The sequence below is a fragment of the Colobus angolensis genome, unplaced genomic scaffold, assembly GCF_000951035.1.
Source record: "Colobus angolensis palliatus isolate OR3802 unplaced genomic scaffold, Cang.pa_1.0 Scaffold1, whole genome shotgun sequence".
In the NCBI taxonomy this organism is placed as follows: Eukaryota; Metazoa; Chordata; class Mammalia; order Primates; family Cercopithecidae; genus Colobus; species Colobus angolensis.
The window spans coordinates 672,834-695,829 of NW_012110918.1; the positions used below are offsets into that span (position 1 = coordinate 672,834).

General features: G+C 45.3%; 1 protein-coding gene across 1 annotated transcript in view; it reads left to right on the forward strand.

Annotated features, from left to right (window-relative positions):
* Nucleotides 1-22,996, forward strand: part of RGS9 (regulator of G-protein signaling 9) — a 90,963-nt gene that overhangs the window by 47,423 nt on the left and 20,544 nt on the right. The window contains 6 exon segments of the mRNA XM_011941886.1: nucleotides 4,412-4,441; nucleotides 5,271-5,332; nucleotides 8,679-8,792; nucleotides 12,282-12,397; nucleotides 17,118-17,205; nucleotides 19,337-19,475. Of these exon segments, the coding sequence (XP_011797276.1) occupies nucleotides 4,412-4,441; nucleotides 5,271-5,332; nucleotides 8,679-8,792; nucleotides 12,282-12,397; nucleotides 17,118-17,205; nucleotides 19,337-19,475 (549 nt within the window).

Genomic DNA, 22,996 nt, shown 5'->3' on the forward strand with positions numbered 1-22,996 from the left:
TCTCTTTCTCTTTCTTTCTTTCTCTTTCTTTCTCCTTCCTTCCTTCCTTCCTTCCTTCCTTCCTTCCTTCCTTCCTTCCTTCTTCCTTCCTTCGTTCCTCCCTTCCTCCCTTTCTCCCTTCCTTCTATCTGTCTCTCTCTCTCTCTCTTTCTTTCTTTTTTGAGACAAGGTCTTGTTCAGTCACCCATGCTCCAGTGCGGTGGTGTCATCCTAGCTCACTGCCGCCTCAAACTCCTGGGCTCAAGCAGTCCTCTGGCCTCAGCTTCCAGCAGTTGCTGGGGCCACAGGCATGTATCACCATCCATACTCTTTCCTGAATCTCTTCTCCACCACTCCCTCCAAATCAAATTGCCTCTTCACCTTTTAGAGAAGTTCAGGACTGTTTTCCCTCACTGTCCTCTCCCTGCACGCACTCCTAGAAGAGCAGAGATCCCTGTATGTCAACCTAGAGGAAGCAGATCCCATGGACGGCCCATATTTCCAGGTTCATAATTTATTGTACAAATTGAATTTTCACATGACAAATTGACATGGGCTTCTCTGGGCACGAGAACTTAATGGAGGAGGCACAGACAATTTAGAATCCATTATGTTGCTTTCACAGCTGGAGTTTTTTTAGATCTTGACTTGGAGTGAAAGGTCATCAAAGCAATGCCTCCATATGTGGCCAGTACACAACTCATTCTACTGGTGAGCATCTAAGAGCTGAAATGTATTTTACTGCCTGGAATTGGGCATCATTTTCTGTACCTGCCATGATTTCAATCTAGCCAAAGCCACACATTCTGCAGCCACTGTCCTTCAACATACGCAACCTGGACAGCTATTTTTAAAGCTAGAAATACAAGCTAAAATTCATGTGGACGATCCAAGGTAGAGATGGAAAAGTCTCACCTCCCACCAAATCCTATTAATGGAGAGCAGGCTGCACTTCCATTCCCGGAAGGTAACTGGTAATTCTGGGAATGAGAAAACAAAATAGCAAACTACAGCACAGAGGCAGAGCCCTAGGGAGATAATAAAATCAAATGAAGCGAACAGGAGTATACAAATTGTAAACCCCTGAAGACTGAGATAATGGCCCTAGAAGCCAGTATATTAGGCCAAAGGAAGACACCCTAGAGGCAGAGTGGAAATGAGCATGGCAGAAAGTCCTGCAAATACAGCTCCCTGCAGGGTCCAGAGAACACCAGGCAGCCAGGGTGCATCCACGCAGGAGCCCTGTGCCCCCAGGTTCTGGCTGCAGAACAGTGGCCGACAGGTAGAAAGCTTGATGCTGGGGTCTGGACTCCTTGGAGGTGCTTAAGACACTGACTGCTGAGTATGGGCCTAGCATGATTCTGGTCTTCACCATCATGAATGTTAAGGACAGAGTGTTTCTGGTACTTGTGTTTGTCTTGTGTTAGGGCTCTAATTCACTTTTGCTTTACATTTTATTTATTTATTTATTATGAGATGGAGTTTCACTCTATCGCCCAGGCTGGAGTGCAGTAGCATGATCTTGGCTCACTGCAGCCTCTACCTCCTGGTTTCAAGCAATTCTCCTGCGTCATTCCTGCCTCCACCACCACGCCCCCCCCCCCCCCCACCCGCCGCCAAGTAACTGGGATTACAGGTGTACACCACCATGCCCGGCTAATTTTTGTATTTTCAGTAGAGATGGGGGGCTCACCATGTTGGCCAGGCTGACCTTAGGTGATCTGCCTGCCTCAGCTTCCCAAAGTGCTGGGGTTACAGGCGTGAACCGCTGTACCCGGCCTTGTTTACATTTTAAATTAAGTGACTGGACAGAGTCATTCCATCCTGTAGCACTCTCAGCTTCAGGGCAAGGAAGGAATGGGAAGAGAGCAGGCTAGGAGGAGAAAGTGAACAGGATCAGCTAGTTTATGTTTCTCAACAATCACTCTTCAGCTTTGCAAGGGGAGGAGCTGGATATGAATCCTGGCCCATCCAATTACTGACCAGGAGGTGTTGAGAAGGTTACCCACAACCTCTCAGAAGCTTTGTTTCCTCAGCTAAAAATGAGTATAATAAAATCTCCTTACCTTAAGCTTTGTAAAGGCTCAAAGAAGTGTAAATTGCTTCGCAGTAGTTGCTAGGCAGTTATCATTATGTAAAAGTACAGCTCCCGCTTTGAGCAGAGGGCATGGATCAGTAGATGCTATTCTGAATAACCCACTCCAGCAAGGCTCCAACAGAAGGAAGTAATTATATAGTATTAGATTTGAATGTAAGTCCACTCTGGCCCCAGGGTCCTTTTCTACCTGAAATGTGCATCTTCTAAAACAGTGCCTTATGTTGGAGGAGAATGGGATCAAATAAGTATGGTTGCCAATGCATTTGGATCATTTGGGGAGTGCTTTCAATTTTTTAGTGGAAAAAAATGCTATTAAGCTTAGAAAATGTCCCCATTATTCTAAGCCCCCAAGCACACTGAAGTCATCATTTATTACATATTTACAGAGCATCTACTCTGCGTCGGACATTGTGCTAGGGAAGATAGACATGGCCCCCTGCCCTTAATGGTGTCTTCATATTGGTTCATACATTAAACAAAGAGTTACACAAATAAGGATAAAATTCAACTGGTGATCAGTGCTATGAAGGAGGAAGTCAGGATGTATAAGAGCCTAAAATATAAAGAACTACATGAGCCTTACCTTTCTGAGATAACTCTTCCTAATCCCTTATGCAGGAAAAAGATTTCTTGTGAAAAGCAATGATAGAAAAGCAATCCAGGGAAGCAAAATGAAACCCAGCCTGTTAGAAAGGAGAGACGAGTATATCACATTCTAGATTGGACTCTCCTTTACTCCTTTTCAATGGGCTCATGGGCCAGTGTTTATTTTGCTGACTGGCTCAAAGGAAGTAGTGTCCTCCTCAGACTTATGACTCTTTTCCAAGTGAAGACTTAGGGGCATTAAGCAGCATGGATATTAGCAAGGCAGGAGTTAAGAGGCTCTGCGTGAGGCCGGGCAAAGTGGCTCATGCCTGTAATCCCAACACTTTGGGAAGCCAAGGCAGGCAGATCACGAGGTCAAGAGATTGAAACGATCCTGGCCAACATGGTAAAACCCCATCTCTACTAAAAATACAAAAATTAGCTGGGCGTGGTGGTGCGTGCCTGTAGTCCCAGCTACTTGGGAGGCTGAGGCAGGAGAATCACTTGAACCCGGGAGGTGGAGGTTGCAGTGAGATGAGATCACACCACTGCACTCCAGCCTGGCAACAGAGCGAGACTCTTGTCTCAACAACAACAACAACAACAAACAAACAAAAACAACAACAACAAAAAAGAGGCTCCTCTTGAAGTGTAAGAGTCAGTACCAACCAGCGTCTGGACACAACCAAACCCAGGAGAACTGAGGCTGAGATCACCACCTTGCCCAACCTCCAAGAGTTACGTGGAGCAGAAAAGCAGCACAGAGGCAGCACAGCCCACTGCAACTGCAGATCTATGTATTTTAGCCAGAGATAGATCTGAATGGCTTCCAGGAGCTTCTAAGAGCCTGAACATGAAGCCCCTCTTGGAGCTGTGCACGCAGTGCATGCTGGCCTCAAGACTTTCCATTATGTGCTTTATTTTTGGTAACATTGGTTTATTTTTCAACTTATATTATTGGTCAAATTGTTATGACTCTTTGAGGAATGCATCTCACCATTGCTTCAGAGCTCTCCCCGTAACAAAAGAAACCAACACCCAAGCTCTGTGCTAGTTTTTCTATCTCCTCTCTCTCTCTCTTTTTTTTTTCTTTTTTGAGACAAGGTCTTGCACTGTTACTCAGGCTAGAATGCAGTGGCATGATCATGGCTCACTGCAGTATCAACCTCCCGGGATCAGGTGACCCTCTCACCTCAGCCTCCCAAGTAGCTGAGACTGCAGGTACATGCTACCATGCCTGGCTAATTTTTTGTACTTTTAGTAAAGATGGGGTTTTGTCATGTTGCTCGGGCTAGTCTCGAACTCCTGAGCTCAAGCGATTCTCCCTCCTCAGCCTCCCAAAGTGCTGGGATTACAGGCTTGAGCCACCACACCTGGCCTTCCCCATTTTCTCTTAATCCATGTCTCAGATGGGAATCTTTATCTCTCACTCTACAGATCATTCTGTAGGCACTATGCTAAATTGGCACCAATCCCAAACTTAGTCCTTAATTCATCTTGGCCTTTAGGCAAGCAAAGTTACAGTGCTAAGTTATGCTTCTTTGCTTGCCAAATCTCTTAGTTGGTATTTATTCCACAGGGTTTACATAGAATAGAGTGGAGGCAGTAGAAATGGGGAAATCCTACCTTTTAAGAAAGAAAAAATGGGCATTTTTTCTCATGGGGAAGGATTTTTATTTTTCAAATGGGTGTTTGAGCTGTAATGATTTCATGACATCTGTTTAATGGTTTTGTTTCTTTGTTTTACAGAAACAAACAGTCATTGCTGTCAAGAAAGAGGTAATTAGTTTTCCACTTCCAGTGAAGAATGGTTTTAAATCTTCTGACAGATTATATGTACTTTGCTTTACCCTCTGTGCTTGGTAATGAAATGAAAACCATGTGCTGTGTTCAAACAATCATTTCCAAATTCATGGATGCCACAGAGTGATGAAGCATCTTTTGTAAGCTCTGGCTGGGTCTGAAAAACCCCTCAAAGGCACAGAGCTGAGGGGTGGCCAGAGAGGACTGTGGAACCAATGCTGCAGGCTGCAGAGACTCTACATCCCCAACGTGGCCCCTGTGCCTATCATTACAGGGCCAGAATGTACCCAAGGTGGCAAACTGCCTGTTTTGGCAAATCTTATGTCTGGGGCCCAAGACAGAGTCCTGGGAAGCACTGGGCATTGAGGTGGGATGTGCGGTTAGCTATCTGAACGTGGAAGAAGGTGGTTGAGGAGGGGATAACTTGCTTTGGCCAATGCTGCAGAATCAGGAAGTTTAAGGATGTCACCTGTGGTGGGGACCACTCTCTGCTTCTGTCAGTCAGAGGCACGTGAGGGAAAAGTCAACTATTTGTCCCCGTGTCTCAGTTAAATGCTCCTTACAACTTTTTTTTTTTTTTTCTGCTGATGCTTTTTCCCAGACTAATACATAATGGCTGAAGGAGGCCACTGATTTGAAGTCTGTGGTCATCTGTCCACTGTGGGCCTGACCCACTGGTACTGAGGGGACTGGCTTTGGGCATGGGGTATGGCTGTGGGTAAATGGCTTCTGGGTTTGGAGGCTGTGTGTAGTGACACTGAAGGGTGGGGGGCTGAACATCTTCTGACAACTGTGTCTCTTCCAGATCATGTATTACCAACAGGCCTTGATGAGGTCCACAGTGAAGTCTTCCGTGTCCCTGGGAGGGTATGTCCCTGATTTGTTGATCTTGCTAAAGTCTGAGCAATAGGTAAGACGAGAGGAGAACTTCTGTTTTAAGGCAAACTCAACAGGTCCTGGGCTGATGGACTGAAGATTCAGCAGAACTGTGAGGGACAAAACCAGTCTATTGGGGGTTAGTTCCTAGTTCATCTCTCAGAATAAGCCTCCGGGTCTCATCTTGGGTTAGGCAAAATCAAGGGTAGGTGAGATTCTAGAAAAGGCTGTTATGTTTCTTGGAATCCACTAATGTGTGGATGGGGAAGTTGGAAAGAGTTGGAAGTCTGTGGACTGAAGACCCTGTGAGGATCCAAGACAGCCTGGGTTCCTATCATTACCCGTTCCAATTCATTAGGGGTGTGTGAGTCATGTTTACTGGTTCCATGTGCTACTAAATGTCCGTCGTTCATCTCTGATTTAAAATCCCATTAAGATAAATTACACATCTATGTTTGATTTGTTGAACTTTCTGGCTACCTTGACCCAGCCCCCCATAGGACATCATCTAGGAGACAAGAAATAGCTGAGTGCCACTTCCCATATGCAAGTAGTTATTCCTTTAAAATGCGGAATTTATTTTAGGACCATATTGCTAACTCTGGGATTTTCCTGCACACATGAAAATAAACTTGGCTTATTCCTGGGAGGCACGATGTGACTAATCATGTATTCTGACTGTGTAAGACTCAAGTCATGGTACTAATCGGGACTGAAGATGCTGTGTTTTGTTTAGTGCCTTCCTTCAATATGGTTAAGGGTTGGGCTCTTGTAAAAATTTTTTACGTCTTCCTATGTCCCCAGTTTGCAAAAATGCCACCTGCCTGAGATAATATGTCCTGACCCCACCCACATTTCAGTGACTCTGCTGCTACTGAGCCCTGATCCCAGCTGAGCAGGGCACCTGTCTACTCAGGGGCATTCACTTTGGGTTATAATAATCGTCATTGTTCTATGATAAACACAAAACCATTTACTTCCGTGTTCCATAAACCCAGTTTCATGAAACCAAACAGAAAGAAAATGGAAGGAGACCCAAGGATATTTCTTAGACACACTTTCAATTTTTATTTGTCTCCGGCCCTCATTACCATAATTTTGACATCATTAGTGTTTTGACCTGTGAACCAGTTCTTTTTCTTTTGTTTTTGTTTTTGTTTCTGTTATTTTCCTCCAGCTTCTCCGCTGGTAAAGGTCTGGGCCAGGTGAGGTGGTGTGCACCTGGTAAAGGTCTGGGCCTGGTGTGCACTGGTAAAGGTTTGGGCCGGGTGAGGTGGTGTACACCTGTAATCCCAGCACTTTGGGAAGCTGAGGCAGGTGGATCACGTGAGGCCAGGAGTTCAAGACCAGCCTGGTCAAAATGGTGAAACCCCGTTCCTACTAAAAATATAAAAATTAGCCAGGCATGGTGGTGTGCGTCTGTAGTCCCAGCTACTCGGGAGGCTGAGGCACAAGAATTGCTTGAACCCAGGAGTAGGAGGCTGCAGTGAGCTGAGAGAGTGCCACTGCACTCCAGTCTGGGAGACAGCGCAAACTCTGTCTCAAAAAAAAAAACGTAAAAAAAAGGTCTGATTGTGGACTAAGAGAGTCTCGGGAGAGAAGAAGCCAGGGGGCTTGAGTTCTGCATAGAATTGCAAACCCAGTGCTTGTCGCTAAGGCGCCAGTGGTTTATCTCTAAGGCATGGATCCTGTTCTGTCCAATCTCATGGCTGAGGGAAGACTTCAGGGCAGGTGCATTTCACATTCACTGTGGACACAATTTTCTAACTACGGGGAGGAGGCACAGCAGGTTTTCAATACCCAGACAGCAGGAGATGCACTAACTCAGAAGGTCTGACTCAACTCAAGGGAATTAGCTCTTTTTTAGAAAAGTTTTTTAAATTGACACATAATTGTACATGTTTAGGGGTACATAGTGATGTTTCAGTACGTACAGTGTATACTGATTGGATCAGGGTAATTAGCATATCCATTATCTCAAAGGTTTATCATTTGTTTGTGTTGGGAGCATTCAATATCTTCTTTTCTGGCTATTTGAAAGTATATAAAGTAGAACAGAGGTTACTACAGACTGGGAAGGGCAGGGGGGAGGGGAGATAGGAAACTATTTGTTAAAGGATAAAAAATTAGGCTGGGAGTGGTGGCTCATGCCTATAATCCCAGCACTTTGGGAGGCCCAGGCGGGAGGATTGCTCGAGTCCAGGAGTTGAAGACCAGCCTGGGCAACATAGTGAGACTCCATCTCTACAAAGAATTTTAAAAAAAATAGCCAGGTGTGGTGGCACATGCCTGTGGTCCCATCTCATCATCAGGCTTAGGTGGGAGGATGGCTTGAGCCTGAGAGGTCAAGGCTGCAGTGAGCCGTGATTGCATCACTGCACTCCAGCCTCAGTGACAGAGCAAGATGCTGTCTCAAAAAAAAAAAAAAAAACAGTTACAAAATTACAGCTAGACAGTGTTCCGTAGCACTGTAGGATGACTGTAGTTAATAATAATATAGTATGTATTTCCAAATAGCTAGAAGAGAAGGAATTAGCCCTTCCTCCAAATAGTGTGTTTGAACCAATTAAGCCCCAGGTTTAAATAATGGGCCTAAGTTTCCAAACCCAGGCATTATCCTGACAAAGGGTAGAACCCAACATGGCAAGAGTCTTGGAATCTATGGCAACTTTGGGCTTCTAAGATGGGTGCAGAGACACAAGTTTGAACACTCCAAGTTGGCTTTGAATCTAAAAACCTATTGATAAAATAGAAACAGGCCATATTTTAATGAAATAGGTACAGAAAGGCCAGGCATGGGGGTTCACACCTGTAATCCCAGCACTTTGGGAGACTGAGGTGGATCGCTTGAGCCGAGGAGTTTGAGACCAACCTGGGCAACTTGGCGAAACCCCGTGTCTAGCAAAAATACAAAAAAGTTAGCCTGGCATGGTGGTGCATGTCTGTGGCCCCAGCTACTCAGGAGGCTGAGGTGTGAGGATTGATTGAACCTGGGAGGCGGAGGCTGCAGTGAGCCAAGATTGTGCCACTGCACTCCAGCTTGACTGTCTCAAAAAAAGGAAGAAAGAAAGAAAAACAAAAGAAAGAAATAGGTACAGAGGAATGACAGAGGGACTGGATGGAAGACAGTGTTTCATTTCACAAGTAGGATTGGGACTGATTTTGTCAAATACCTGCCAATCCTTAGGGTTATTCTATCTGAGGAAGTTTCAAAGAAGACAGTAATAAGTGTGTCACCGAATCAATACAGGAAAAGAGGCTGGTCAGTTGACCTGTGTATTGATGTCATATCTTGGGTGTCGTGCTTCTTGGAAATTGTTTTCTGTTTGCTTTTCAGGATTGTGAAATACAGTGAGCAGTTCTCATCCAACGATGCCATCATGTCAGGCTGCCTTCCCAGCAACCCCTGGATCACCGATGACACCCAGTTCTGGGACTTAAATGCCAAATTGTATGTATTTTATATATTGGTGTTTTCAAAAAACCGTTTTTGAGTTACAATTCACATGCCATAAAATTCACCCATTCAAAGCATACAGTTCAATGGTTTTTATTATATTCATAGAGCTACAATTGATGTTAAAACACGTTCATTACACAGAAAAGAAACCCTGGACCCCTCCAGCCTTAGGCAACTATGAATCTGCTTTCTATCTTTACGGATTTGTCTATCCGGACATTTCCTATCAATGGCACAATTGGAATTGGAGGAATGACAGAGGGACTGGATGGCAGCCAATGTTTCATTTCACAAGTAGAAGAGGAACTGATTTTGTCAAATACTTGCCAATCCCAAGGGCTACTCGAGTCGAGCTAGTTTCTAAGAAGACAGTAATAAATATGTCACCAAATCGATACAGGAAAAGAGGACAGGCTGGTCAGTTGACCTGTGTATTGATTTCATCTCTTGGGTGTCGCGCTTCTAGGAAATCTAGGAAAGACTATGGGGTCTTTGTGACGAGCTTTTTTCACTTAGCATAATGTTTTCAAGGTTTATGAATCTTGCAGTATGGATCAGAACTTCATTCCCATTTATGTTCGAATCATCTTCGTGGTATGGATGCACTAGAGTTTGTTTATCCATTCATCCGCTGATGGACATTTGGGTGGTTTCTGCCTTTTAGCTATTATGAAGAATGCTGCTATCAACATTCGTGGGCAGGTTTTTGCGTGGGCATGTTTTCATTTCTCTCGGGTGTTTATCTAGGAGTGGAATTGCTGAGTCAAATGGTGACTCTATGTTTAACAACAGATTGGTTTTGAAAATTAAAAAATCATATGTATGGCTTTGTAAGTTTGATATCTAATTAGAGTAAACTTAAGTTCTGGGTGGGCAGAGCCCTAAACCTGCCCTTTCCCTTGCCCTTTGGCTCTGTCTGTCAGTTTTGAACGCTCTTTGCTCACTGGACCTGCACTCATGTGTTATTTGGAAGAGGGGGCAGAGGCAGAAATGCAGGAGAATTCCAGCACACAGAGGGAGGAAGAAGAGAAAGGTGTAATGGTCAAGTTAGAGGGAGAGAGAGAGGAGGACAGGGGAGAAAGGACAGGCCTGAGTGTGTGAGGGAGGTGGGGTGATGGGAAAGGAGGGAGTGCCAGGTATAGGTCACAGCTTGGGTCAACACTGCCGAGGCCATGAGGAACACACAGGTGACACTGACCCAGCTGGGTAAGCAGGCCTGGCCAGGGAGGGTCCCGCTTCTCATCTCGAGCAACACTGGTACCTATTCCACGTGGCCCGCTCTGGGCAGCCAACGGGTTAAGGAGGCCACTTCTCTGGAGTTGGGGGTCCCCTGTCTACTAAGGTCAACTGCAGAGCCAAAGACTCTAGAGCTATCTTCTGGGGTGGCTTCCCTTATCCTCTGTGGCCTCTGGTTATTGGGGTGCTTCTCTGCAGCCCGTGTCTGCCTCCCAGGGTACTGAATGAGAGAGGCGACCTGTGTCTGCCTGTGGACAAGCGTGTGCAGACGCCGGCTCTCCATGGAGGAGAAGGCAGGGAACCTGGCCAGGAAGAGGGTTGTCCTAGGAGGGCTTGGGGAGGAGAGATGGATGGCAGCTGAATTTTAAGTAAAATGGGGAGCATGGTATTGAAGATAGGTAGAGGTTGCTGGAGAGAAGAAAAGGGTGTGTTCTGTGTAAGAAGTGTTGATCAGAGGGCACTGGGTGGGTGACAACTGGCACTCCCCGTTAAAGTGGGAAGCCCTGTTCTTTATTGTGGATCCTATATGTTTGTTGAACCTATTTTATATATATATACACACACACACCCACACACACACATGTGTATATATATATATATATATATTTTTTTTTTTGGTGCACCTGTCACCTGAGCAGTATACACTGAACCCAATTTGTAGTCTTTTATCTCTCACTCCCTTTTCACCCTTTTCCCCTGAGTCCCTGAAGTCCATTGTGTAATTCCTTACGCCTTTGCATCCTCATAGCTTAGCTCCCATGAAAGCGGGAAGTCTTGTTCTTAATGATTTAGATTTTAGAATATTATTACGATTATTGGGGAAGCTTAACAGAAACATCAATGTTCAGGCCTTATCCTCCCAAACCTCTTATTTAATTGGCCTGGGTTGCTCTCTCACCCCTAGCGGTGTTTTTTTTGAAAGCTCTGCTGATTTTCACAAGCAGCCAGGATTCTGAGGCTGGTTTAGAGCATTGATTCCCAGTGTGGTCCCTGGACCAGCGGCGTCCGCAGCACCAGGGAACCTGTCAGACGTGCATATTCTTGGGCCCCACCCACTCCTACTGAATCAGAAACTGTGAGGTTGGGACCCAGCAATCTGTTTCAATGCGTCTTCCAGGTGATTCTGATGCATGTGGAAGTTTGCAAACCCCTGTCGTCATCACAACTCAGCTTCTTACTAATTATGTGAGACTTGGCAAATATTTAACCTCTTTGAGCCTCAGTTTTCTTGACAATAAAATGGGATAGTAATACTCAACTCATAGGGTTTTTTTAAGGATTCAATGGTATGTGTGTAACACACAGTACCTCACATAGGACAATGCTCTGTGAATGGCAGCTATTAGTGTTACCGGATTTCTTATTGTTTCTACACTTGTTCTTAAGGAAAGTGTAAAACTTGCTTGGCAGGCTTTATCTTGGATCCCATAGACATGAATTATGCCTGGTTCTGGTCCTAGCTGCTACATCAGTGGGAAACATGGTGTGATGGACTTGAAACCTTAGTTTCAAAGGTCTGTGTTAGGTTTAGGAGAATTCCGTAAGGGATAGGGGAGAAAACTTGAGTCTTTTTCTGATTCTCTGGAATGTTAGATCTCTGCTAGCTGGGCTCGAATGTCCTACCTGGGATCAGGGAAATCTTTCCAAACAAGGAACGCAGTGGGACCTGCATCTTAGAGGAAGCCCTGAAAGGGAGTGCAGAGACGGCAAACGGGTCTACTCCGAGGCACGTGGCCTGATGCAGGTACAGGAGGAGCCACCAGCTTCCACCAGAAGCCAGGGCATGCCATGGTGGAGGGGCAGCTGTCATGGGTGATAGGCACCCAGCAGGTGGCAGTGATTGTAGCACCCATCGCCAATGCTGCTCCAGAATTCTCTCCTGATCCAGGTGGCAGGCTGACCCTCTGCTGGCCAGGCTCTAGGCTGTTACCAGGCCTTGGAGGAGGCATTTGAATTCATTTGTCTTTAAGGCTAAGCGAGCGGGACCTGAGTGTGGGATCCCAACAGTGGGCATCTTCCTCACCGCTGGGATGGTCATGTCTTTGATGTGAGCCCCAGGCGACTTGTCTGTGGCCGCATCTTCCTAGCAAGTAATTACTTGGCTTGTGTGTTATGCAGGGATTGGGAGGAGGAGGAGGATTGGATTGAGCCCTGGGCCGTTCGACTAAAGCCCCTTACCCCAACCCAGGCCACCGCCTGGCACAATCCCTGCCTATCTGGTGCATTTACAAATCATCCTTGCAGGGTGGAAATCCCAACCAAGATGCGAGTGGAACGATGGGCCTTCAACTTCAGCGAACTGATCCGAGACCCCAAAGGTCGACAGAGCTTCCAGTACTTCCTCAAGAAAGAATTCAGTGGTGGGTCTTTGTTTAAAAAAAAAAAAATTAAAATAACTTACTTTTAGAAAGAGTCCTTTAATGTCTGGCCTAAGGTTTGGGGAATTTCTCAGTAGATGTTTTCAGAGCTTTGCTTATGCCCTCAAACAGTCGCTTCCTTTCACAGCTTTAAGAATGGGACGTGAGCCCAAGACTCGTTCTTTCCATAGACTCAAAGAGGCCCCACTGTCTGGGGGAAAATTGCACCTGCTCACAGAATCCACATTTGGATCCCTCGCATTTCTGAGGGCTCCATCCATTCTGGATGCCCCCACTGTCACCCGAGGAGCCCCCGCTCCTTCCAGCCTAAGTATAATGAACTTGGAGGAAGGGAAGGGAGACAGGCAGGCTTTCCCTTTCTTTCTCTTTTTGTCCCCCAGCCTGATTTTCTTTTTTCTTTTTCTTTTCTTTTGTTTTGGAGACAGAGTCTTGATGTGTCGCCCAGGCTGGAGTGCAGTGGGATGATCTCAGCTCACTGCAACCTGCGCCTCCCAGGTTCAAGTGATTCTCCTGCCTCAGCCTCCCAAGTAGCTGGGATTACAGGCACCTGCCACCACACCTGGCTATCATTTTGTATTTTTAGTAGAGATGGGGGTTTCACCATGTTGGCCAGGCTAGTCTCGAACTCCTGACCTCCGGTGATCCGCCCTCCCCAACCTCCCAAAGTGTTAGGATTATAGGCGTCAGCCACTGCGCCTGGCTTCCTGATTTTCTTTAGCTCAGTGGTTCTACACATTCAGTCTGCCTGGGGATATTTTAAAACATGTTTTCCTGGATCTCATCCCTAAAGTTGCTTTTAAATTGGTGGGGGTTGGAATCCCTGAAATTTTGGAAACTCCTCACATGATTCCAATGTGTGGTGATTGACAGCCATCACCTTAACTCCTGGCCTGATTTCTTCAGGGCCTTAGGAGGGTGTGGATTTTAGTGGAATGGGCAGGGCCACATTTTATATCCCATCTCTGGATGTCACCTGATAAGGGGCACTGTGACTTTTTTTTTTTTGATATGGAGTCTCGCTCTGTTGCCCAGGCTGAAGTGCAGTGGCACAATCTCGGCTCACTGCAACCAGCGCCTCTGAGGTTTAAGTGATTCTTCTGCCTCAGCCTCCCAAGTAGCTAGGACTACAGGCACGTGCCACGACACCTGGCTAATTTTTGTATTTTTAGTAGAGACAGGGTTTCGCCATGTTGGCCAGGCTGGTCTCGAACTCCTGACCTCAAGTGATCCATCTATCTTGGACTCCCAAAGTGTTGGGATTACAGGCGTGAGCCACCGCACCAGGCCTTTGGCTTTTTAAATATACTGCACTTCCCGGAGAAGCATCCGCGAAAACCACGAGGCCAGATCAGAATCAGGCTGTGCATTCACCACCTTCATTGAAATATTTACCCTTACGGGATTCTTTTACTTCCTTGCTCAGTCCCCAGCCCTGGGGGCATCACGCTTGAGCCTTGGCACTCGGCGGCTTACTACCCAAGATCCACTTGTCTGTGGCACTGCTCCAGAAACGAATCCTGCTGGACATGCCTTTAGCCTGGCTGACTGCCGGATGCAGAACATTACATGATAATATGGATTGTTGATAATCCACCTCCCTAATCAAGTCTAATTACCACTCTAGAACAATACCAGAAAAGATGGATGGACTGGTGAATAAGTGGTTATAGTGCCATCTAGTGGCAAAGTGACAACATACACCCTGAGTTTATTATCTGCCCCCCGCACTCATTCCTTAATGAGAATCCAGCGAAAAGATTTCCCTGCGTTATTTAAACCGTATTATTAGCAATCTCCTCATGGGATTCCTGAGGCTTTAGGTATGAATAGGGCAGATAAATCATCAATTTGCTCATTTACTTTTTAAAAAGATTTTTAAATTGAAATATTATTTGCATATCATGAAATTAACTTTTTTAAAGTGTACAATTCAGGGGTTTTAGTGTATCCACTAAATTGTGCAACCATCATCACTAATTCCAGAACATTTTTGCCACACTAAAAAGAAACTCTTTACCCTTTAAAATCATCTTCTATTCCTCCCTCTCCTGCACCCCAGCCCTAGGCAACCACAAATCTACTTTCTACCCCTATGGATTTGCCTCTTCAAGACATTTCATAGAAACGAAATCATGCACTATGTGACCTTTCGCCTTCTTTCACTTAGCATAATGTTTTCAAGGCTTGTCCGTGTTTCAGTATATAACAGTACTTCCGTTCTTTTTTTTTTTGACAAAGTCTCACTCTCACCCAGGCTGGAATGCAGTGGCGTGATCTCATCTCAGTGCAACCTGTGCCTCCCGGGCTCAAGCGATTCTCATGCCTCAGCCTCCCGAGTAGCTAGGATTACAGGCGCCCACCACCATGCCTGGCTAATTTTTGTATTTTTAGTAGAGACGGGGTTTCACCATGTTGGCCAGGCTGGTCTCAAACTCCTGACCTCAGGTGATTCACCCACCTTGGCCTCCCAAAGTGCTGGGAATACAGGCATGAGCCACTGTGCCTGGCTGCTTGGTTCCTTTTTAATGACTGCATGATATTTCCTTCCTTCCTTTTTAATGACCCTGTACTATTTTCTTGTTTGTATGTACCACATTTTGCTTATCCATTCATAAGTCAGTGGACATTTGGGTTGCTTTGACTTTTTAGCCATTATGAAAAATGCTGCTCTGAACTTTTGTGTACATATTTTTGTGTGCTTATTTAATATTTTTGGTGGGAAAATATATGTAACATAAATTTTACCATTTTAACCTTTTTTTTTTTTTTCTTGAGATGGAGTCTTGCTGTGACACCCAGGCTGGAGTGCAGTGGCGTGATCTCGGCTCACTGCAACCTCCACCTCCCGGGTTCAAGTGATTCTCCTGCTTCAGCCTCCTGAGTAGCTGGGATTACAGGCATGTGCCACCATGCCCAGCTAATTTTTGCATTTTTAGTAGAGACAGGGTTTCACCATGTTGGTCAGGCTGGTCTCGAACTCCTGACCTCGTGATCCACCCACCTTGGCCTCCCAAAGTGCTGGGATTACAGGCATGAGCCACTACACTCGGCAGAAATCTCCTTCCTTTTTAAGGCCAAATGATATTCCCTTGTAGTCTGCACCATATTTTGTTCATCCATTCTTTTATTGATGGACATTTGAGTGCTTTCCACTTTTTGGCTATCATGAATAATTGCTTGCTTAATTTTACTAAGCAATCAACTGTCTTTTGCTGTGGGCAAGATAGTTTACATGGCAGTTGTTGTCAGGTCAATTACATTTTAGTGAAGAGCATCACTGGTCTGTGATCTCGGTCCAAAGAACGCCCTAAAGTTCATGCTGAAGAGGAAGGACCTCTACAGAGCTGTGGGACAAATGCCAACTAGTTTAGAATTGTGCAGCCTTTTCTAATATGAAACACCCAGGAGCTTTAAAACAATACAGTCGACCCTTGACCAACACTGGTTTGAACTGCACAAGACCACTTAGAGGTGGATTTTTTTTTCAGTAAATATATTTAAAAACTTGGGGGGATTTACAGCAATCTGAAAAAACTTGCAGATGAACTGCACAGCCTAGAAATAGAAAAAAGTTATGAAAAGGTATCATGAATCCATACAATAGATATGTAGATACATATCCACTTATGTGTCTATTGACTGTTTATGTTATTAGTAAGGCCTCTGGTAAACAGCAGGCTATTTGTAGTTAAGTTTTTGGATTTTCCGCTGCATGGGGGTCTGCGCCCTAACCACTTAGTTGTTCAAGGTCAACTGTACTGAGAAAGGAGAGGAGAGGATTTTGTTCATTTCTCCACACTGTGACACACTCCACGATTTACACACACACACACACACACACACACTTGCTCTCTCATGATCATCTTTATTTTCCCAGGCAAAAATTGCCACCTGGGACCACCATGTGAACATATGCATGGTGCCTCTGGGCGCTGCAGGTTAGAGAACTTTGAGTTGGAGGGAGATGAAGGATTTGGGGGAACCTGGCTTTTCCTTCTGGGCCAATTCCCCCTGGCTCAGGTGATGCTCAGTTCAGTCCTGCTCCTGGCCAGACCTTCCCTGAGGGTCAGTCCATCAGCACTGCTGCTTGAGCAGCCTCTCTGTAAGAACTGTGGCCTGGAATATGCCCACTCAGGGACTGGAAATGATGGGTTCTCTAAGAACAGCCAAACAAAGGAGGAAGAACTCACGCACAGTCATTCAACAGGAGCAAAGGAAGGAGGTCTTTATGAAGAAAATCGTAGTGTAGCAACGCATGTATATAAGCCTATTCATGTGCGAACTCATTCAAGCAATATTTGCTACAGCCAAATTCTAGAATAAAAAAGAGTATGACAACCTCTGGGGGGTGATATGAACACTGGCCTGTGTATTGTTGGAGGAAAGGAAGCCGCCACAGTGTGAATGCATTGCTGCAAACATGGTAGGTGCCCATCTAGTTTATTTCAAAGACCACGTATTGAGCAATTACTAAGTTCCCAATGTTCTCCCAGGCCGTAGAAGTGAAGATGTGGCTCCTTTCCTCAAGGAATATTTTTGTCTAGCATCACAATATACAACAGCTTGTTCTGTGGCAGGAAAGGTGTTCACCGAGCTGGGAAATGGAATCCATCCTGGCTGACTCATGTCTTTCATTTCCTCTTTTCTTCTCCCAACTTATTTCCTGCCTGGCCCTCATCCACATGGACTTCTCACCACACAGGAGAGAATCTGGGGTTCTGGGAAGCCTGCGAGGATCTGAAGTACGGAGATCAGTCCAAGGTCAAGGAGAAAGCAGAGGAGATTTACAAGTGAGCATCAGCCAGGGCGTTGGAAAGCCTTCCCCTGGGCCTCCGAGAACCACCCCATTGCGCTTGAGGTGGAGATAGGACGGGAGGACCACAGCCTTGTGGCTGGCTGGACCCTGGTCAGCATTGGTTCACTGTACTTGCCATGCTAGAAATACTTCCCCGCTGCTTTGGGAGGTTTGGGGGTTCCCTGAAGAAAGCCTGATGAGACACACAGTGTGAGTCTCCTGTTCCTATGGGAATGTGTCTAGGGGTTAAAAAAGCAAGCTGTCCCGAATTACAGTGCAGAGTGCTCTGTCTTTTACTAAAGCCTTCTTAGGTGTCCTGAGGGCTGTGCGTGTGTGTGTGTGTGTGTGTGTGTGTGTGTGAGAGAGAGAGAGAGCAAGGGGTGGGGGGGGTAGAGAGAGAGAGAGGGAGAGCAAGAGAGAGGGGGGAGAGAGAGAGAGAGAGAGAGAGAGAAGCAGCAACATGGGAAAACCTATTCCTTAGAGATGTGAGGATCACAGAGGAAGGGAGCTCTTCCCACGTGTCTGGGACAGTGAGCGCAGCCTGGGGTACAAACATGGGTGGGCACATCTCATTCCTGACATCACGGCTCTAGCCCCCACTTGTTCCGAGCAGCAATAAGTCTGTCCGTCTCCAGGCCCGTCTCTCCTCCAAATTATACAAGAGCCAAGCGTTCCAGGTTAAAAGGGTCAGTCCTGTTTTCAGTGATCAAGTGGAGAAGGGGGGGAAGGTGTGATGAGGCCCCCAAGGTTGCTGAAAGCCACACTCCCCTTCCCCAACGCTACTCCCCCTGCAGGCCTGGTGGGTGCTCCTGTCCTGCTGTGGTCCCATCTCTGTGGGTTCTTCCATCTGCACTGGCTGCAGTGGACACGAGTCCTGGACACCGAGGGCCCAGCATTTTTAGTTCATACTCACATGCTTAGCCGTGTTTCCCAAAGCCCAAGTACCACGCTGGGCTGGAACCAGCCCTTTGCAGCCACGAGACTGTGGTGCTGAACTTTGGCTAGCAGGCCAAACAGCCCCTTCCTCTGAAGACTTAGCCTCTGGATCCTGGATGTCCTTCCTGCAAATGAACTTAGGTTGCAACACCCCGGTTTCCAGAGAAGCACGTGCAGCACTGAAGAGAAAAGCTTGAGGTCTCACTTCTTCTTATACTTAGGGGTTCATGCACTCTCTTGCAAATTTGCCCAGCTCCTCCCACAGGGAGGGGATCCATGCATTGAGAGAAATGGGGGGGCGGGTGTGGTGCAGTGGGGAGGGCTGACGGTCCAGGAAGGTTCCATGACATCCTTCGCAGTACAACGGGTGCCTGACTGCCTTACACACAGTGACACACACGCAACTCCTGATTCTGAAAATCTGCTACAGGAAGCCTGCTGCCTCTGCCATTAGTTTGATTCTCCTTCTTCCCCAGGCTCCCTAGTTATGTAAATCTCAATTTGAATTCCAAAATTTTAATGTACATCTTAGAAAGGTGGGAAAATATTCATGTGAGTATTTTTAATCCAGCAACAGCTCAGAATTGGAAAGACTGAGAGAGTTCTGCATCCCGACATCCTAGGTAGAGCCACAGGCTCAGGAAGTGTGGCCAAGTCTGGTCTAACTGGGAGCCTTGGCCTGTCTGCCCAGGGGGTCAGACCTCTGGGTTCTGGGACCATGGGCTGCCTCTCACCGCAGCATGTGAGATTCATTACAAAGCACATCTGGATTGGGAGAGGGAGAGCAGAGACCCCCAGAACACCTGTGTGAAGGTGTCTTAGCCTGGTCCCAGGTCGGCCCTGGAATCCTGGTGTAGAAGGTGTGAAGTTGGAGGCTGAGTTTTTCACCCTCATGGCCAGGGCCTAATCTGACCCAGGCTTACCCCAGCCCCTTCTTGCTCTCTCTCCTGGAGGCTGGAAACATCAAAGTTAAATATTCGCATTCCCAATACTGGATGTTTCTTGCTTCGAGGAAAAATTGCTTGACAACCTCTTTAAAAGTTCACGCTCTTTAGCGTCTCCTAAAAAAAACTGCCACCCTCACCTTGGGGAACCTGAGTCGTGTCAGTCCTTCCCTTCCAAGCAGCTGTGAGCTTTTCATGAACCGACTTGGTTTAGTTACTTTTACTAACATCTTCCTCCCACTCCAGGCTGTTCCTGGCCCCAGGGGCGAGGCGCTGGATCAACATAGATGGCAAGACCATGGACATCACGGTGAAGGGGCTGAAGCACCCCCACCGCTACGTGCTGGACGCCGCACAGACCCACATTTACATGCTCATGAAGAAGGTAGGTAGATCCGTGCTGAGGATACAGGGTCCAGATAGGCCTTCCATCCCTAGGTACCTGGAAAATTCTTTACATATAGGAAAAAGGGAGATGATACGTGGACAGCGCTTTGCCGGTTGTGGGATGCAGCTAGGCTTGGGGGCTCATGTCTGTAATCCCAGCACTGTGGGAAGCTGAGGTGGGAGGATTGCTTGAGCCCAGAAGTTTGAGACCAGCCTGGGCAACACAGTGAGATCCTGTCTCTGTATATATTTAAAAAAAAAAAGAGAGAGAGAAAAAAAACCCAGAATTATCAGCCATCTCTTCCCCCGTCTATTGGAGTGGACTTGCCTTGAGCCCCTCACTCACGGGCCTAGAGGGACTCCTGTAGAAAATGTGTGCATCCTTATGGGCCCCACTCTGCAGTGGTAGGCAGGTAGGAGTGATGGCATTAGTAATGCTAGCATGATGATAACAGCCTTCATTTATTGAGAGCTTACAAGGTGCAGTCACTGTGCAAAACACAGTACTTTATGCTCAAAGACAACCCACAAGTTAGGTTTTGCTGGTCTAGAATCTAGTGGCTTGGTCAAGGTCTCACCAGAGATGGGGCTGGGATTCATAGCCAGGTCTGCCTGAGTTTCAAGGCCGAGCTCTTAGTTTCTGCTGTAGAGTGATGGCAATTCTCACCACCCTGGCCCTAAGCAAACATTACACATAGAGGCATAGTGTCTAGAAGAGACAAATTTGTGTGTATGTGGTTGTAGTAAGACTCTGTGAGAATCCAGATAGCCCTCTGGATTATTAACAAAGTGTGAATGTGGTGGGAATTTTTTAAAAAATACATGAAGCGAACCTGAGAGAAAAATCAATCATTTTCTTAAGAAACTAGAATCAGAGGCTCAGAGTTAGCCTTAGAGAAGTTGACTAGTTTCATTCTTCTTTGGTGCCATCCTTGACAAGACTTTCTTTGGGTGCTTCAACTTCTCATTATGGCAATGATTTCTTTAATGGCAAAGTATCTTTATAAGATATAGGTTATGTGATATAGGCTATTTGATATAGGTTATGTGATATAGGTTGTATGAGATAGATTATGTGATATAGGTTATGGATATTGGTTATGTGATATAGGTTAGATGATATGGGCTATGTGATATAGACCATCTGATATAGGTTATATGAGATAGATTATATGATATAGGTTATATGATGTGGGTTATATGCTATAGATTATAATGTGATATAGGCTGATATAGGTTATGTGATATAGATTATATGAGATAGATTATATGATATAGGTTATATGATATAGATTATGTAATATAGGTTATATGAGATAGATTATATGATATAGGTTATATGATATTATAATGTGATATAGGCTGATATAGGTTATGTGATATAGATTATATGAGAGATTATATGATATAGGTTATATGATATAGATTATGTAATATAGGTTATATGAGATAGATTATATGATATAGGTTATATGATATAGATTATGTAATGTAGGTTATATGAGATAGATTTTATGATATAGGTCACATGATGTAGGTTATAATGTGATATAGGCTATCTGATATAGGTTATGTGATATAGGTTATGTGAGATACATTATATGATATAGGTTATGTGATATGTTATATGAAATAGATTATGTGATATAGGTTATATGATATAGATTATGTAATATAGGTTATATGAGATAGATTATATGATACAGGTTATGTGATATTGGTTATGTGATATAGATTATGTGATATCAGTTATGTGATATAGGTTATATAATATAGGTTGTGTGATATAAGCTATCTGATATAGGTTATGTGATATAGATTATGTGATATAGATTATATGATGTAGGTTACATGATGTGGGTTATATGAGATCAGTTATGTGATATGGTTTATATGATGTAGGTTATGTGATATAGGCTATTCGATATAGGTTATATGAGATAGATTATATGATGTAGGTTATGTGATGTAGATTATATGAGATAGAGTATGTGATATGGGTTATATGAGATAAAGTGTATGATATGGTTATGTGATATAGGTTATATGATATAGGTTATATACATTGGTTTGTGTGAATGGTAAATGCTGATTAGCTTTCCTGATTTATATTTCTTCTAATTTACATTTCTTCTACTTTGTCTTTTATTGTATCATTTTAAAATATTTTTACTTTGTTTTTAAAGCATGTAATAATTTAGAATTGCCACCAAGCCAGATTAGCCATTTTCATCCTTTTTTGAATCAGTGGGGTGTCTCTGTGTTTTTCTTACTAGAAGATTCTCAGCAGGGTTTCTTTATTAATAATCCTCTTTAATGTATTTTAAAACGTTTTGGTTCCTAAAAATGTAGCTTTCAGCTGGGCTCACGCCTGTAATCCCAGCACTTTGGGAGGCTGAGGCGGGCAGGTCACGAGGTCAGGAGTTCGAGACCAGCCTGGCCAACATGGTGAAACCCTGTCTATACTAAAAATACAAAAATTATCTGGGCACGGTGGTGGGCGCCTATAATCCTGCTATTCAGGAGACTGGGGCAGGAGAATCGCTTGAACCTGGGAGGTGGAGGTTGCAGTGAGTTGAGATCTTGCCACTGCACTGCAGCCTGGGTGAAAGAGCGAAACTCTGTCTCAAAAAGAAAAAAAAAATGTGGTTTTCTTTTTTTTTTTTTTTTTTTTTTTTAAGGCGGAGTCTCGCTCTGTCGCCGGGACTGGAGTGCAGTGGCCGGATCTCAGCTCACTGCAAGCTCCGCCTCCCGGGTTTACGCCATTCTCCTGCCTCAGCCTCCCGAGTAGCTGGGACTACAGGCGCCCGCCACCTCGCCTGGCTAGTTTTTTTGTGTATTTTTTAGTAGAGACGGGGTTTCACCGTGTTAGCCAGGATGGTCTCGATCTCCTGACCTCGTGATCCGCCCGTCTCGGCCTCCCAAAGTGCTGGGATTACAGGCTTGAGCCACCGCGCCCGGCAAAAATGTGGTTTTCATATAGCCTTTTAGGGGCTGCCCAGGGAGGCCAGCTACAAGCCAGAATGGAACAGTCAGGTAACTTCAGAAAAGAATGGCACATATGCCCACTGGACTCTATCTGCCATTACAGCCATGTCCTGTGGCCATACACTCACCGTATCCCTGTCCCTATTCCTAGACTCTATTCTAGTTCTCGTAACTTTTACTGCTCCCACTTAGTCTTTAGAATAGTGCCATTTCAATAAATTTTTAAAATATCTCAATCCCTGGTTTGTTGCAGTGGGCTTTGTCCCGTATTGGGTATGACCAGAGTTTTCCGCTGGCTTAAAAGTGACAAGCATTCATGAAGCTTCTCTGAAATTGCCCAGGGTCCCAGTAAACATCCCCATAATTGGACTCTAAGTGTTGGTTGTTTTTGGTTTTGCTTTGGTATTCTCTCGCCTTTACAGCCAAAACACAGGGCAGACAGGGCTGTCAGTGGCTTAGAAGTGGGCCTCGTACTCCTGGCTGCTCATCTTCCTTGAAAGAAAGTCTTGGAGAGGAGAGGTGGGGTGTCCT